The 16,394-nt window shown below is 39.4% G+C and overlaps 1 protein-coding gene and 1 pseudogene across 4 annotated transcripts in view; one reads left to right on the forward strand and one right to left on the reverse strand.

The window, feature by feature from the left end:
* LOC110055351 (uncharacterized) overlaps positions 1–16,394 on the reverse strand; it is a 53,096-nt gene that overhangs the window by 32,717 nt on the left and 3,985 nt on the right. For 2 of the 4 annotated variants that reach the window (XM_089275983.1, XM_089275982.1), the window contains exons 3-6: positions 15,667–15,741; positions 15,335–15,397; positions 6,140–6,190; positions 4,636–4,710 (exon numbers count right to left, since the gene is read on the reverse strand). In XM_089275983.1, coding sequence (XP_089132109.1) covers positions 4,636–4,710; positions 6,140–6,190; positions 15,335–15,397; positions 15,667–15,741 — 264 coding nt within the window. Of the gene's footprint in view, positions 1–4,635; positions 4,711–6,139; positions 6,191–10,278; positions 12,513–15,334; positions 15,398–15,666; positions 15,742–16,394 lie in introns of those variants that run through there. The other 2 variants (XM_089275984.1, XM_089275985.1) reach the window with 2 other exon arrangements.
* Positions 12,501–13,277, forward strand: LOC149100938 (uncharacterized; annotated as a pseudogene).

Consider the following 16,394-nt stretch of genomic DNA (forward strand, 5'->3'; position numbering starts at 1 on the left):
GAATGTCACGGGGGTTTTGGGTACAGCTTGAAATTCTTGGGACTGGGGAAAAAGAAAGTTCCACCGATTGATGAACGATGAAACTGAAATTATTCCAAAACTTGGCAGTTTCATTTTGAACTTTGGTGATCGGTACCCAGTTCCGCGCCACGCGCGTCACGTGAATGTTTTCGCAGTGTATGAAAAATGAGTACCTGTAAAGTGGTAAAAGCTATTCGAATGAGCAAAATTCGCGTCACCTGATTGGTTTTTTTCTAGACCCTCATATTATTTCCGAAACTGGGGGTGTTAAGAAGACAGTTCCGAAGTGGCGTGACGCGCGCGGAAACATTTTGAATTTAAGTTACGCGTACGTTAGTTGCGCTTACGAATTTAAGTTGCGTGGACGTTTATCGGTAGAGTTTTAAACAGTTTCCAGCGAGCAGTTGTTGTGCCTTTCAGAGAGTTTTGTGCCGTTTAGAGTTTACCGTTTTATCGATTTTGAAGTGTTTTGGTCGAGTACCGTTTCCGTTTACCGCTCACGAACAGGGGGTGATATAAAACAACTTGAGTGGGATTACCTTGGGCATAAGGTCTCTGTGGGGGACTACCTATCTCACTCTTCATCTTCTCTTCTGCTTGAACACTTTGGTAGCCATCTCAATAAAGGAATTCTAAAGAGATCCTATCTCGTTTAATAGGACATCGCGAGGTGTACGTTTGACACCGTCTAATGGCTTTCTACCTTTAAGCTGTTAATAATTTGGAAGGCGACTTTGGCTCCTTTGTCGCATTTATTTGGCACAAAATGGCGATCCGTCAATACAAAACCATTAGTTTCTTTTGTGATTTGCGTTGGATTTACCCCGCAAGCGCTACGGGAAATTTGATAGTTACACATGCTTATCTCATACATTTTTTAATCTACGTCCGGAGGACCGTAGATTCCATGTGATCGAGCGTGTCCGTCAACCAAAATCGTGTGACAAAAGAATATTCGTACTTAATCAAACTTCAAAATCGCTTCCCGATTAATGCCCGAATGACAGACTGTACAATTGAGAGGAACAAAATATGTGAAGATTAGTCACGATTGATTTGTCGGTAGACTTTCGGTTATTCAAACCTGTCAATGTTCGAAAGAGGGAGTTGCTTGTCAGAACAGAAAAAATGCGAATTTACTAGCAGAAGCACAGCGTTTACAGAGAATTATCAATGACTACGATCTCTAACCGCTGACCGTACGTATGACATTGCAGACTCGTTTTCCCACGCTCTTGGAAGTGACGCGGATTGGTGAGTAGACAAAGTTTTCTGTTTTCTGTTTTTTTTTTTTTTTTTTTTTTTTTCTGATATAACCAGGTACAGCTATCAGCGAATGTGCCAAAACACTGTTCTGGAATGACCTTGCATGATTTTGAGTGGTGTCCGAAGGGTTTTGATTGGAAATACGATTGTTTCGTGCCTTCAAAGCAGTTATCGAGCAAATTAAATGCCCATTTGCATTGATGTTTATTTCAGGCTGGTTTTCACCAGCGACGGAGTCGGAGTCCGGCAGGTCTTTTTTGCAGGGTGCAGGTTGCAGGTTGCAGGTTGAAATTTAATTATAACTGGAAAACCGCTGGCACTAAAAAATAATTAATAACCGATATACTCGTCAGGGGTTCTTACATAAAGTAGTTCGCCTCTTTCACATAGTGAACACACCATCGATGCGCTGTAAGTACTTATCGATCGACACGGTGAGACCAGTGAAATCTCTTCAAAGCCATCTGAATGGCCGCTTCACAGATGTTTCCATCGATTCCAGATTTGGCTCGGGTCTTTCTATAGGACTCCACGTGTGAATTTTTATTTTAGCTTGCCATTTATGTATGCAAATTAGGACTACTTAAACGCTACGGTTTCCTAGCGCGCCAATCTTTTCAACGTTTTCTATAGCTTCAAGTTAATATTGTTGTGGAATCTATACTCTACCTAGCTTCACCGTCATCGCTACAGTCACGAAACATTTGTAAGTATTTTTATTCTGTCCTGTATTTTTCTTATCGCTCGGCTCTTCTTCACATGTATTTTTATTTATTTTTCTAGTCGAACCTCGCTCGATCTTTCAATAGTCAACGGGCTCCTCGAGTCTCTTCAACAGAGCGTGAGTTCGAAATCTCTAGGCGTAGCGTCAACAAGAACTGTAAGCTACACTTCCCTTAACAACAGAAGATTGCCATCACAAACGAAGCAAATAAATAAAGAAATGGAATAACATAAGATTTTAACCGACGGAATATACTGGAACAAAATCAGTGTGGTTTCATTTTGGTACTCTCAGGGAAGAAACCAAATTCAGCAGATATTTCAGATGATATTTCAGATGTTTCTTCAAAAACAATAATTCATTGCACGCTTAAAATCATTGAAATATACTCTCCTCCCATCGCTTCGGCGGGTTTGGCACTTAGGTGGAAGTTACCTTTCTGAGCGATTATAAACAGCGTCATGTAACAGTCACGGTAAGTCTACCAGCCGCACGTTTCTTTTAAGTGCCAGCGGTTTTCCAGTTATAATTAAATTTCAACCTTCAACCTGCACCCTACACCCTGCAAAAAAGACCTGCCGGTCGGAGTCGGAGTCGGAGTCGGAGACGTAAGAGCGCTAATGACCTAGTGAAAATCGAAAATCGGAGTCATAAGCGGAGTCATAAGCTCGACGGAATCGGAGTCGGAAGAATCAGAACGTTTCCATTTCTTCCGATTCCGTTTACGACTCCGTCGCTTATGATCAGGTGTCTGGAAAACCCGAATAGCGAATAGCGAATAGTCGCGAATAGCGAACAGTCCCGAATAGCGAAAAACGAATAGTACGAATAGTGCGAATAGTGGCGAACAGTTTCAAATAGTGGCGAATAGTGGCAAATAGTGGCAAATAGTAACAAATAGGGTACCCAGTATCTCGCAGTCAACCTCGTAGCAACTTAGGATGGGATTTTTCCGCTAAAAAGGACAGACGCTTATCAGGACAAAAGGTGTTTCTAAACGTAATTTCTTCTGTTTTAACCACTGCAAAAGCGTAAATACGTCTTTATTAGGTTATCCTTGTGTTTTCTGTTTTCTTAATGTCGGCGATGGACAGCCTACTAGCCTGAGTCCGGAGAAGAAAAGGTAATAAATTCACTGAAATTCTGTTGCTTATTTGGATAATTAATTAACGCTTTATATTAGATCTAAAGCGGTGACTATTGACGACTATTCGTCACTATTCGCCACTTTTCGCAACTGTTCGCCACTATTTGTACTATTCGAGACTATTCGCACTATTCGGGACTATTCGCTATTCGCTATTCGCGACTATTCGCTATTCGCTATTCGGGTTTTCCAGACACTCCTTATGATCCAGTGAAAACTAGATTGTCGGAGTCGGAAGCAGAAGCGGAAGAACCAACCAATCACAAGGCCCAGAATGGAGCATTGTAATTGGTTCATTCTTCCGCTTCTGCTTCCGACTCCGACAATCTAGTTTTCACTGGATCGTAAGCGATGGAGTCATAAGCGGAATGGGTGTTCTACTTCCGACTCCGTCCGTTTGATTTTCACTAGATCTTATCACGCTACGCTTCTGATTATGACTCCGACTACGACTCCGTCGCTGGTGAAAACCAGCCTTTCATGTTTTCATACAACCCGGAACTCAACGTAAGGTTTGTTTTACTATAAATATTTGTTCCAGCTACAGGCAGGATCGATTCTAAAACGCTCTGCTAACAAAAAGCTATCTGAACCAGGTCGATACAAAGATCGTTCACATAAATTCTTCATACGGAAATTCTGGATTCTTTCGATATTAAATACCGACAGATCAGGGAGGTTTGCTTTACATATTATATAAACAAGAGTAAGGTCCGTGTCGTCTGTTCACCATCGTTTAAGCTTAACTGGATAATATTTCTATACTATCTTAAAGGGATGTCATTGGTTTATGAAAAGCATTTAAGAAGCTAGAGTTATTGAAGTCGCCGTCCTATACGAAAATTACACAATTTAAAGCATTTTGTCTTTGCCGACACGACACGCGAAAGTTTCCAGCGTCCACTGCCGTTCCCGTCTTGGTCTTCCCGTCCTTATATCGTATAAAGGTCCCTAATGTTGCTTGCGATGCAGAGGACATTAATGCCATGCACTCAAATTTTTAAAAAATATATTTCGCAATGTAGAACAGAATCCTGCTACCAGGTCGGTTACATCACTGGGCGACTCAAATGGCACAAAAAACCACGAATTCACTGTTCACGGTAATTCATTCCTCTCAAGGAAACTCGAATCCCTTTCGAGGGATTATTCAACCCTTTCGAGATATTTCAAGGGATGAAGTATGGATTGTCAAGCTTGCTCGTGAAGAAGATTCTGTTTTTATTCGATTTTTTTTAAACAAAATTTGAACAAGAAAGGTGTTGGTATTCTGGTAGGAATTATAAATGTTATCCAGAATTTTTGTCCGAGTTCAGTTTCATAATAAGAACTACTTCTTGTCAGATGAGAAGCTTTTGTTATCTGGAGACATTGAATTAAACCCAGGTCCTGCAGAGATTCCTAATCCACTTACCTACGGCCATGGATTCATGTGCTCATCGAGCACTTATTTTTTTCTTTGAAGAAAGTGGATTACCTGAAGTTCAGTTCCTTTAACTCTTCGTTTGTTCTTAAGGTGGCTTGTTTGTATGGCTCTTCGAGTTGGTTTGACCTAAGTAGATCACAAGCCTAGTTTTCACATTATATGACAAAACCGGGTAAAAGTAACACATAATTAAATTAACCAAAAAGAGATATGTAAAATACTATTAATGAACGATTCTAAAGTGAAATCATCTGGATATTTCGACGTAGGCACCAAATACTCTTTGACCAAGGACATGCTCGTAAATACTTCAAAAAAAATTTTCATTCAACAACAACGAACCAGGCATACGGCAGCTATATAAACCTCACTAGTACCGTAGGACCTAAATTACTCGGCCATATCAACGTAACAGGATGGTCGTATTAAACACGGAGCGACCAAATAAACGGACAGGCCTGCATGGCCAACCCACTTTCTAGCACTTTCTTCTCTACTAACATTCTTTTTCAGATGAGACATTGGTAAACAAGTTGTAATCATTTACTTGACATTAAAAAGTACTATTGTAGACGTTACTAAAGGACCGAAAACCTAAGATAACTAACAGAGAGTTCGAAACACGAAACTCTCCACGAGGCGTCCAGTCCCCAACTTGAACTCAGTCTTTCCCTCATGGGAGTGACGTAATTGGCGCTCTTTGGTGACGTAATCGCCTTTCTTAGGCTGTGCTCTAGGCGACACAAACTTTGTCATATTTGAGCATCTTTGACGAGCTCTATATTGCCAACGTACTTTCGCTGAACACAAATATTTTGAGCTAAAGTTATATATTAAGAATTCCACTTGTAGGTTATGAGCTTAAGATTAAGGCCAAATCGACCATCAGCTCGTAGAAATTGAGAGCGAACAATCTAACTGTTTTTGTAGAATTTTAGCTCAATTTCCTGAGCTTCAAGCAATGATTTCCAATTATTTCCCCGTATTTTGTAGCAGTATTATGTATAAAACTCCGTGCTTTAGCGCGCAGAACGAATTGCCATTTGAAATTTGCAGCAGCGTACAACGGGTTCATCGGTTCATTCGACAATGTTGAGGTTCAAAGTCGAGTATCGGCAAAGGTTCTTCATATAGTCTGCTTGGAAATTGAGTTGTCCAGAAAATTTTTTAAAAATATTCTTCCGAAACTTCCAAGAAACAAGTAAATGCAGCTAAGTGTGTAAATGCAGCTAAAAAAAGTGCAGGTATCCTTGTACCAAAAAAGGTTGATGCCAACGACCACTGCCCTTCCCCCCCCCCCCCCCCAAAAAAAAAAAATTACGCACGCCCCAAAAAAGCATGTTACGCGGAGAAAAAAATATCATTCCTACATGTACAAACGTCCTGGAAAAAGAAAGAAAAAAGGAAGGATTTCTAGTGCATGAGAGGGCTAAAACGAATCTTGCCTGTATGCAAAGTCCCACCCCCTACTCCCATCTCAAAAGTCAGAATGGTCCACCCTTAATTACAAGAATTTTAGCTCGCCATTTATTTATTTATTTATTTATTTACTTACTTCTCCACCTCCACTGTTTTTGCTTTCAGTTTACTTTCCAGCTGCATAATCCTACAAAAAAAAAAACATTAATTGTTTTGTTTGTTTGTTGTTGTACTAAAAAGTAAACCGTCGGCTAGACCTAATCGCTTAATTTTCGTGGAATACTTAAATCGTATTTATTACATGTATTTTTCATATAAGCGCCACACATTTTTACAGCTACTATGTAGAAATAAGTGCAATATTGCTACAGTGCACTCTTGCAAATTCCTTCGTAGGATAACTTAATTAATTTGCGATCGATAAAGCAAGAGAAAAACTGAGCGATGCGACAAATCACAGTCAGCCCATATTAGGTAGTTGAACTATCGGATGTGGGTGTTTGGAAATTTAGTCATGAGCTTAACCCTTTCATTCATTCATTCAATCCATCCATCCCTCAATAAATCAATCAATCAGTCAGTCAGTCAGTCAGTCAGTCAATCAATCAATCATATATTTACCCACGTATCGTTTAGTGGGCCAAAAGCTCGTTCAAAATAGTATTACGTACGTGTAGTGTACGTTTCAAGGGGTGGGGGTAGTGAGACGCGATGAATTTCAATTATTGTACCCTCTTAAGTTTCCCCCTTAAGTTACAATCGTTCTCCATCTTGATACGGACATTCTAAATGTTTTTATCTTAAAATTGATTGTTTTTATAACTACTTTTTGCCGAAGACAATCGTGATAAGCGTTGTAAAATCATTGAAAAGTGTAGTTTTTTTTTTTTTTAAAGGATGATGACAAGCGAAAGTTTCTTAACACAAAACGTCCCGGAAAAAGTAAAAAAAGAAGGATTTCTAGTGCATATGAGAGGGCTTAAACGAATCTTGCCTATATGCAAAGTACCACCCCCTACCTCCATCTCAAATGTCAGAATGGGCAACCCTTAATTACAAGAATTACCCTCTGTTAAAGAGCGAACCATTTTAGGCTAGCGCTAACGTAAGCTCATAGAGTGCTACTGAGGCAACCAAATGCTCTTGACGCTAACCGTAGTGGTATTTAGGCTAAGCGGAATGTTTTTCTTTTTAGCTCGCTGCTATTGCTGGTTTTCAGTGTCACGCCATTTAACATAGATCAAAGTAAAAATCAAAACCGTTCAATATGTTAAGTCCAGAATCTGGGAAATGAAAGAAGGTAAATATGCAAAGAGACTCGCCAAGATTCCGGTTACAGCAATTTTTCTTATGCAAGATATGCGGAGAAATTTTTTACCCAAATTTAAAGAGATTTGTATGGAGACGCCATGCTGGTGCCCATCCGTATGGGCACCAACATGGCGGCCGGAAACCAACAGAAACATCTGTCACTGAGTTTGGCTACAAAAGAGTGAATTTATCCCTCGAGGAACTCTAAAACATTAAAATATTACTTTTTCTAAGATATGAACTGTTCAGATTGCTAAATATCCCGAAATACGTCACTTTTTAGTGCAGAGTGCACTATTGGGATGGTTTGGGGGTTGACGTCGCTTAGGCGCTATGGCGATATGGTACCACGGAAATATGGTGTAAGCTTTAATGTTTGTTTAATTAATTAATTTCAATTAATTTATTAGGCTTGCAGCAAGGGGCGTTAGGATGGGGTAGGTACTTGTGAGCACTACGTAAAATGGGTAGTGCATGTACCTATCTTGCTTCTTCGATCACTTCAAAAAGTTATCTATTTGTTTCAGAAAGCACCTTGCTCTCTTTTCTCTTTATAACAAAACCAATATTTGCTCTAAACGCATGCGCAGATTAATAAGCGTTAGTTTCTACATATATCAGGTGGAAGATAGATCTCATACAAAATCACACACTAACGTTGAGCGATTTTCCTCGTGGTAGAACCCTAATAAGTCATACGCATGGGTTCTAGCATCGTTAGCACGATACAAGGATGTTACTGTGACTGCGTGTCTTTTAGAAGTACGCCTAACTTGGTTCAAGAAATATCATCCATTGTTTCCAAACTACACTAGTGTGTTTATTTCATCCTTTAATTGTCTCCATCAAAGAGACCAAAATGTTCATACCCGCAGCTGAAACTCTCCTGAGTAAGTGGCATTAAAACTTGTCAAATTGAACAAAAAACCCAGGAAACTGCTCAAATATTGCTGCAGACTCCGTGGCACCTACTGAAAGCATAAATTTTATCACTCTTTGAGGGGAATCGTTCATCGATGAAGGATATAATCTCGGTCAAGTAGCGTTGCTTACTTTCAATACCTCGCGTTGAAACGCTCCTCAGTTGTATTAATCGATATGATTGCGTATTTTAAATTTAAGTGGTTTTATTGTTACCACCAAAGGTGGAAACAGAACGCGCGGTTCCGTGACAATTTGATAATTAGATTAGTTCCTGTTTATCGGTCAAAAGAAAATTTGCTTTTTAAATAAAGCAAGTCGTTCCTCTTCCATTTCTTCATCCGACATTCAACTTTCTTCCATTTATCTCCAGCTGTGAAAAGAATACTAACACATCTTCCGTGTGTTTTTGAGAAAACAAGAGTTTTAGGTTACATACCTTTGCGAGGAAACCAAAAGCATCAAGTTACAACAGGAGCCATAATCAGGGACGGAGACCGTAAGCGCGCGCCATTTCTAGTATTGGGGCTGTCCCTATGATATGGGACAATAATTCTATTTTTAGAACAAATTGCGCCATCGCCTGCGGCACACGCGCGTACATGCTGCGAGGATTTTTGTGGATGTCGCGCGGGGGAAATGGCGTCCGAAATTCCCGAAATTTTTTATGTTTTTGGCCCACAACTCAACGCGTTTACTTTTGTTGGAATTTTGCTTAAGTATTTTCGTCGTAAGCTGCTCCAGTTTGAGTGAAGTAAGACAGTGTCGAATTTAGGGATGTTCCGCTTTAAGCTTATTTATATCGCTGACCAAGTTGTGTTCCGACGGATGCTTCTTTTACATGAGCTGTACATTACTCCACTTTAAATTTCACATATGTTTAAGATTAACAGCTTTTCCATTACACAGCAAAAAACTAGCTGGATATATTTAGATATAGCAGAGCTTCAGGACTTCATACTTTCCTAGCTCCTCTTCTTACACGCTTGCGAGGAATTTGCCAGTCTATCGCGACCGAAAAGTAAAACAAAATAATCGCTAGTTTGAGCTTCGTCTGAATTGTAAGCAACGTTTGATGTTCTGTCAAGGCCCAATAACTTTACGTCCGTAGATACTGCTCAGTTTTATTCGTGTAAAGATCCAGTAAATTCTCTGTTGTCGATGAATGAGAGCGCCCGCCGATGCGTGTTTTGTACAGTCAGTAAACATGACAAATTGTACCGTGTGTTCCGCCGCACTTTCATGTGAAAACGTACATCGAACTCAAACAATAACTCTATAGTTTTTAAATATGTTTAAGATTGATAAATGTTTGAGAACATATGAAAAGCTAAGCTGAAAATATGTGAATAAAGCAGAAATAATCAGCAAAGTTACGATGACGCTTTCTTTAATCAACTTCGAATAACGATTTCGATTTTGTTGATCGAATTATCAAAACTCCTTGTCTATTTTCATTTTCACAGTGTAAAACTTCACTATGCTTATGTTGAAGAAACAAACATGATGTTAGTAGCCTTTTTTGCGTTCGTAAAATTTGTTGCAGCATCTCAGCACAAAAGATAACGAAAGGAATCTTTGTCAAGATTTGTTGACAATTGAAAACACCGACTTGGACTTGAAAGTGCACGCGCTGCACTATGCAAATGAGCTAATTGTACGCGTCAGACTTTCCTTTCAAAAACTTTTGCAAACTCACCAAACAAGCAGAAACAATAAGAAACCATCAAAACAGGTTTTGGTTATGATTAACCATTGTCTGAGAAACTCACAAATTAACTCGATACCAGAGTAGAGAGTTTTCTTGCTATATTCTTAAGTCAGAGCAAACGCAAAAACAGACGCGTAAGCTTACAACTAGCGCGAGCAGATCTTATTATTCATTCCCAGCGCGAGATTGAGGTCTTGTTGTCGACCCTGAAAAACCCACCTTTTCCATTAGCTCAGAGCATAAAACTACATATAAGAGACCTGGTTCTTATTCCCTGCCTTATTCCCTGCCATCGCTGTAAAAAATACGCAAGATAATCTCTCAACACTCACCATTTGATCATGCAACGTGACAACATCCACGCGAGAGCCCCCGACATGTGCGCGGATGCGCGCGGATATATGACGTCAGGATGGCGCAATTTGTTCTAAAAATAGAAAAATTGGCCCATATCATAGGTGCGAGTGGATCCCAAGACTTACGGTCTCCGTCCCCGATTATGGCTCCTGGTTACAAACGTTTTCGAGAAGAGTAAAATTGTCACGTTCGCAACTTAAATGTATTATTTAGTTTAAGGTGGCTCTATATAGTTTTTTTGGCGCGCGAAGCATGGGTACGAATGGCGCGAGCGCGCGAGTATTTAAAAGAAAAGAAAAAACAAAAATAAACATGGCGGCGAGACTTTTATCGCAAATCGCGTTCCACTTACCACTATCCTTTTTGTCCCGAACAAGTGTTCATCAAAAAACGCCTAGAAATGTGTTTAACATTACACTTCTTTCGTCTTCTCCTGACGTGGTTAAACTAAGAGGCCAATTCGCAGCACTTATCGCGCCGACATCGGACAGAGAAGACGGTCGTGATCGTACGCGAAGGAAGTCACGGAGTGGTCACGGTATACTTTTTATGGTTGGAGGCTTCGCTTTGAGTTCCCTGGACGATGAAACACCGAAAACAGCTGGTGTGTCTGCAAAGGTGCAACTGGCACCGGAAACACAACCACCATTGCGTGACGAGAATGGTCGGTTCTCACGAAAGAAGCCCACTCAAAGTAGAAACACGGACGACAGGACTCGTGGGATAAAGGAGTGGAGGGCAAAGAGGAAATTAGAGTTTCAAGGAATGGTCGAAGATTGGTCCCCACCGAAAAAAAGAGAAACCCGTTCAAGTCAGGTGTGGTTTAAATCTTGTTTTCGCTATACGTGGCATCAAGCGATTCCCTAAAAGTTTCAAGACAAGTGCTTCATCAAGACTTTCTTTGCTCTGAAATAGTTCTCAATTTGAACTTTTGTATTATACCACAGGTAGTTCATAGCAAATTATCACGTCAACATGATTATACCTGAATATTTTGACATTTCATTTTAAAATTCCAACAAATTTTTTGTTACAGTTACAACCTAATAATTACCATTCAAACGTATAAGTTTTGAATTTTTATCAGAAACAAACAAAGAAGGAAAATTGTATTCCACATGGAAGTAGAATTATGGACTTGGATGTTTTGAGAAGTTCACTGAAATGTTGTCAGCACTGTAAAGCAGGTGAGAAGAACCATTTCTCTGCCCAAAGAAAATCAACACCAAAGAAAAGTCAAAATCAATCCTCAGTTTTATGGCAAGTACACGCAGCTCTAAGGCTATAAAATTAACAGGTTTCCAAAAAAAACAATTATGAGATTGATTATACATGAATATCTTCAATACATTACAAAACGTCTCATTTGCAATCAGCCATAAAAAGCCTGGGGTTGGTCCTTAAATTTTTGGGCAAGTTCTGAAACTCTTACCCTCATAATTACCCTATAACAAGCGTCAAACAACTGTTTGTCTGTTGTTGGCAACAAAAATGTTTTTGGTAAATTTGGAAAAAACAAGCGGTTGTAAATTTTCCACAGACCACAAATTGCATTCACTGCATTTCAAAATGCTGTTAGGTTTTGCAAAAATTTACTTGTGCTCATTTATTCCAAATTAAAGGAGAAAACACACTGCCAGAATAAAGTATCAGATCTTCCTGAGTATCAATATATTCACTTTATTTTCAACCAATTTGTCATAGTGGAACATAACAGCAGACAAAAAATGTGGGTTAGCCTCAGTGTTCTCAGTTACCTGTGCAGTCTGTGGTACAGAGAATGTTGTCAAGACCTCCAGTGAACACAGGAGCAGTCAAAGAGGTCCACTTAGTCAGGATGTTAATTCAAGAGCTGTTCTTGGGTGTCTACATACAGGAATCAGTGAAACCCACCTAAATAATTTACTGTGTACATTAAATATTCCCTCTATGAATCCAGTAAATTTCAAGAGTAGAGAAAACGAGATTGGGCATGCAGTAGAGCAAGTAACAAAGAAAAGTTGCAAAACTCCAATGTCAGAAGATAGAAATGCTGCCATCAAAAAGGGTGTAAAAGCAGATGACCAAGGCTGCATCAATATCCGCTGCTCATATGACATGGGTTTGGCAAAAACGGGGAATGGGGCATAACTCGTCAACTGGTCATGCTGCAGTCATGGGTTTAACTTATGGGAAGGTTATGGATTATACTACAACAACAAAATCCTGCAGGGTTTGCGCAAATGCTAAAAAAACTGGAAAACAAGCCAAGCAACACAATTGTCGACTCAATCATACAGCATCATCAAAAGAAAACTGTCAGGTGTTTGAAAAGCGATAATAATATTTATACTGTTTTAATCGGGCACAAACTCTCAGGTTTTCGATAATCCAACTCTTCTTCGTCAAGGTGGACGTCAACTTTGTGAAAAGCTTTCCTGTCTTAACGTTTTCTTTTCTGACACTCTCCCTGTGATGAAGAACTTGGTCAAACGTAAACATCCCTCTCTGGTCTTACCGGATGGTTCCACAGTTAAATTAAATCAACAATCCATTTATCAGACACTTTTCCATGAACCTTTCCCCGCACACGATGCAATGGAGGATGTTAGAGCTTTAAGAAAAATAGTCTTTGACTCCCGTCTGAACATTTCAGAGGACATGTTGACAGAGAACATGTCAACAACACAATAGGCAGAAAACGACAAGAAATACCTTGATCGTCGCCACGAACTCCTGCAGACTTTCCGAGACTCATCCAACAAACGCGAAATTCCCCATCAGGCAACAGATTGCTGAAAAAATAGCCGGAAGTGGCATTTCATATTGAGACCTTAAGAATGTTTTCGAGAAGTTCGGAGCAAAGGGGCTTGTTGGCGTATTGTCTCTGCCTCCATCTTCAGCAACTAGCAAGGCCCCGCGAGTGACAAAAACAACCCGTATTCTTGCCGAGATCGTTGAGCACTTCAAACCAGCGGAGGAAACCACAAGTTAAAACGCATTTCCATAAGTATTACAACACTTAGGTATACTTTTCGCCGTAGTGGGGAAAAATAAGCTTCTACTTCTCGACTAACTTTCAACTAGCACGTGCGCAGAAAGCGAAACGTGAGTATGCGCAGTACCGCAACTCGAAGAATTTTTATTTTGATGACGTCACGAAAAACAAGGGTTTTTTTGAGTGATCTAAAACGCATATTAAGCGCGTTCCAGACGGTGAATTTTTTTGAAAATTGGCACACGGATAGGAGTTTTCTTCTTCTCGCTGTTGAGAAAATCTCATCAAATTTTATACATACATTAATGCGATACGCGTCAAAAACGAAAATTGCGAATTCCTCCGAAAATTATGTACAGATTTTCTTGTAGCTTTGTCAGTTGAAACTCCTTGTATGTTTACTCTGTTTCTCCCAAAACAAAGAAAATTCACCGTGTAGAAACCAAGAAACACCGTCTAGAAGTCAGGTAGGTTAAAAAAACAGGCCAAGCATTTCTATCAGTAGTTGCCATAGCAACAACATTTAGGTTCTGAAAGTGTCTTCCATACGTAGTCTAAGGTTGTAGGTTTTTTTATTATTGACCTTCTACCGAGTGCTATGTTGTAAACATTTGCCAAGGGAGAAATTACTTATGCATATGTAATATCCAAAGCTTTGTGAAATACTATATAGAGCCACCTTAAAATGAGCAAAAATTAACGTAAAACACTACAGTAAAATTGGAGAGCTGTCTTGACAAACGGTAATTAATTGTAAGTTATTCTTGGACTGTAAATGAAAATACACACATCAAACATACGCACTGCTAAGATTATGTCTCATCACAATCCCTAGCTGACTAGCAAGGTCAGTACAAACCAGGAGTGAATGGCAGGGGTTATATAGGAACTGTGTCATGAGTACTGCGTCAGAGCTATGCATTACACTCTGCACTATCTGAGATTGTCTCACTAGTTTAACCATCTGACAGCTCTCTAGGCGAGGGGGGTGAATAGGTTTTGAGATCGACGGATTTGGCCTTAAAAAGCGCACGGATTGTGGAGTTTTGCATTAAATCGAGCGGATTCGCGGATTTTGAAAACACAGTGGATCGTGGATCAGCTGTGAATTTTGGCGCGGATTCCAGATTGTGCTTGTCTTGATGTTCGGATCTTGGAGCCTAAACGAAATTTGGATCATAGATCTTTCTTGACCCTTGGTCAGCATGAGTTCATCCAAAGTATTTCTTTTTTTCGAACGAAGCTCATTCAAACTCAGGTGTGAGACTGTTATTGGAATTGTACTGTGTTATAGTCATCAAGCATGTTGCCTTCTTTACTATTTGTGCGAAATTAACAATGGCATTCACATTTACCAGTTTACCTTTGAACTTTTACACTTCCGTTTCCAGATGTGGTCGTGGTTTCGGATTTGAACAAAAATATTGGCGGATCGACGGATTTGGCGAAAAAAAGGGCACGGATCGGCGGATTTGCATACCCCTATTCACCCCCTTCCTAGGCCGTCATGTAAAGGCCGCGTCACGCAAAAGCTTAGAAATTCAAGCGTAGTGTATCACAAAACCAAGAACCCATTCGGAGCGAAGATTTGTATGAATATTAGTTTTCAGCTGCTCTTATAGATCATTAAAGTAAAATCTCAGGAAGATCAGTTGTTTTGTAGTTTGAATTTTAGTGACGTCATGTGAAAACCAGCTATACTGGCACACTGTATATTCATGTAGCTGTAAGTAAACGGGTAAACGTCACCATTTTGTAGACGACCTCCAAGGCAGTGGGTGATGGTATACGATAGATGAGTCAATCAGATTGCGGCATTTGTATTAGGAGAGTGGAAGAATTCTTATAGTCCCAAATATCTCAGAAAATGTTGAAGCTATATAGAAAAATGCACATTTAGGATAATTTTTTTTCTCAAAAGTGGAACGGTATTGTGTCGAGTAACAACAAACATGGTCATACGCGACAAATTGACAAAGTGGAATGATCACATCCAGAATTAAGTTCTTCTGAACTTTGAAAAACAACAACAAAAACAAAAAAACATTTCTTACCTTTCTGCTTGTTCCTTAATTTTCTCCTCCTTTGCGTCAAGTTCTTTGATATACTCATCTTTGCTAAGAGAAATTCGGTATTGGTATGATTAAATAGCAATCTGTATCTAGTGTAATTTACAATAAATATTACTACTAAATGTTTTGACAAGCTAATAATAAGTTCTGTCGCTTTCATACAGTGGAAGACTGTAACTTAACCTTAGCATGCTACTCAACAAAAATGATGTATTGATGTATAGCTGCTCCACGCACTATCAATGTGTCAATTTCTTTACTTCATTAAGAATTGAGAAAAAGCATGTATATGCAGAGTTTTTATTTCCTTGTACCTGGACCTTGACTGTTCATGGATTTTGTAATAGTTTCTCCTACGTGTAATTTCTTCTTCTTTTTCTTGAGACAATCTGTTGAATGAATAATGTTTTATATTGCCCATTTTCGTAAAAGAAACTGACAACAACAAATTGAACATAAAACCAGTTAATTCAAGAGGCAGCCCGATAGAGTCCTCAGCTGCGTATATTTCATCAGCTTACAGACACGATGGCATGCCTTTTAATTTCTATTAAAACTACTTTCACTTCAAAATAAAACAAAAAAAATGCAAAATCATTTTGTACTGGATTGCTTCTTATTAGTCGAGCTTGGTAGATCTTTATGGGAGAATATTCAGTGACCAAAGGCAAGGTTCTCCGATGAAGACGGACCGAGCTCGGTCAATACATATATGTTATTTGCCGCAGCCTCGGGCAGCATTTTCAAGCCCGAGGTCACAGTTTTTCACCATACGGACCCACCCTAAGCCGGCAAATAACATGTGTTTTTTTTTTTTGTTTGTTTTTCCTGCGGTAAATTGGTTTTACAGATTACAAATGGATTTGTCTGACGCAGCTTTGTCATTGAATCGGCTTCCGCGCCGTCTACTAACGATTTGCTAAAAGCTCTTCGCAACGAGCGAGTAACTCAAATAGTAGACAAAGAAAGATGTATTAAAGAACAGATTTTTTCGAACTACTTTATGTTAGTTGCATAGTATTTCACCAGTTAAGTTTTTGTT

This window comes from Orbicella faveolata, unplaced genomic scaffold (assembly GCF_042242905.1).
Source record: "Orbicella faveolata isolate gen_17 unplaced genomic scaffold, um_ofav_v1 contig_4, whole genome shotgun sequence".
Classification (NCBI taxonomy): Eukaryota; Metazoa; Cnidaria; class Anthozoa; order Scleractinia; family Merulinidae; genus Orbicella; species Orbicella faveolata.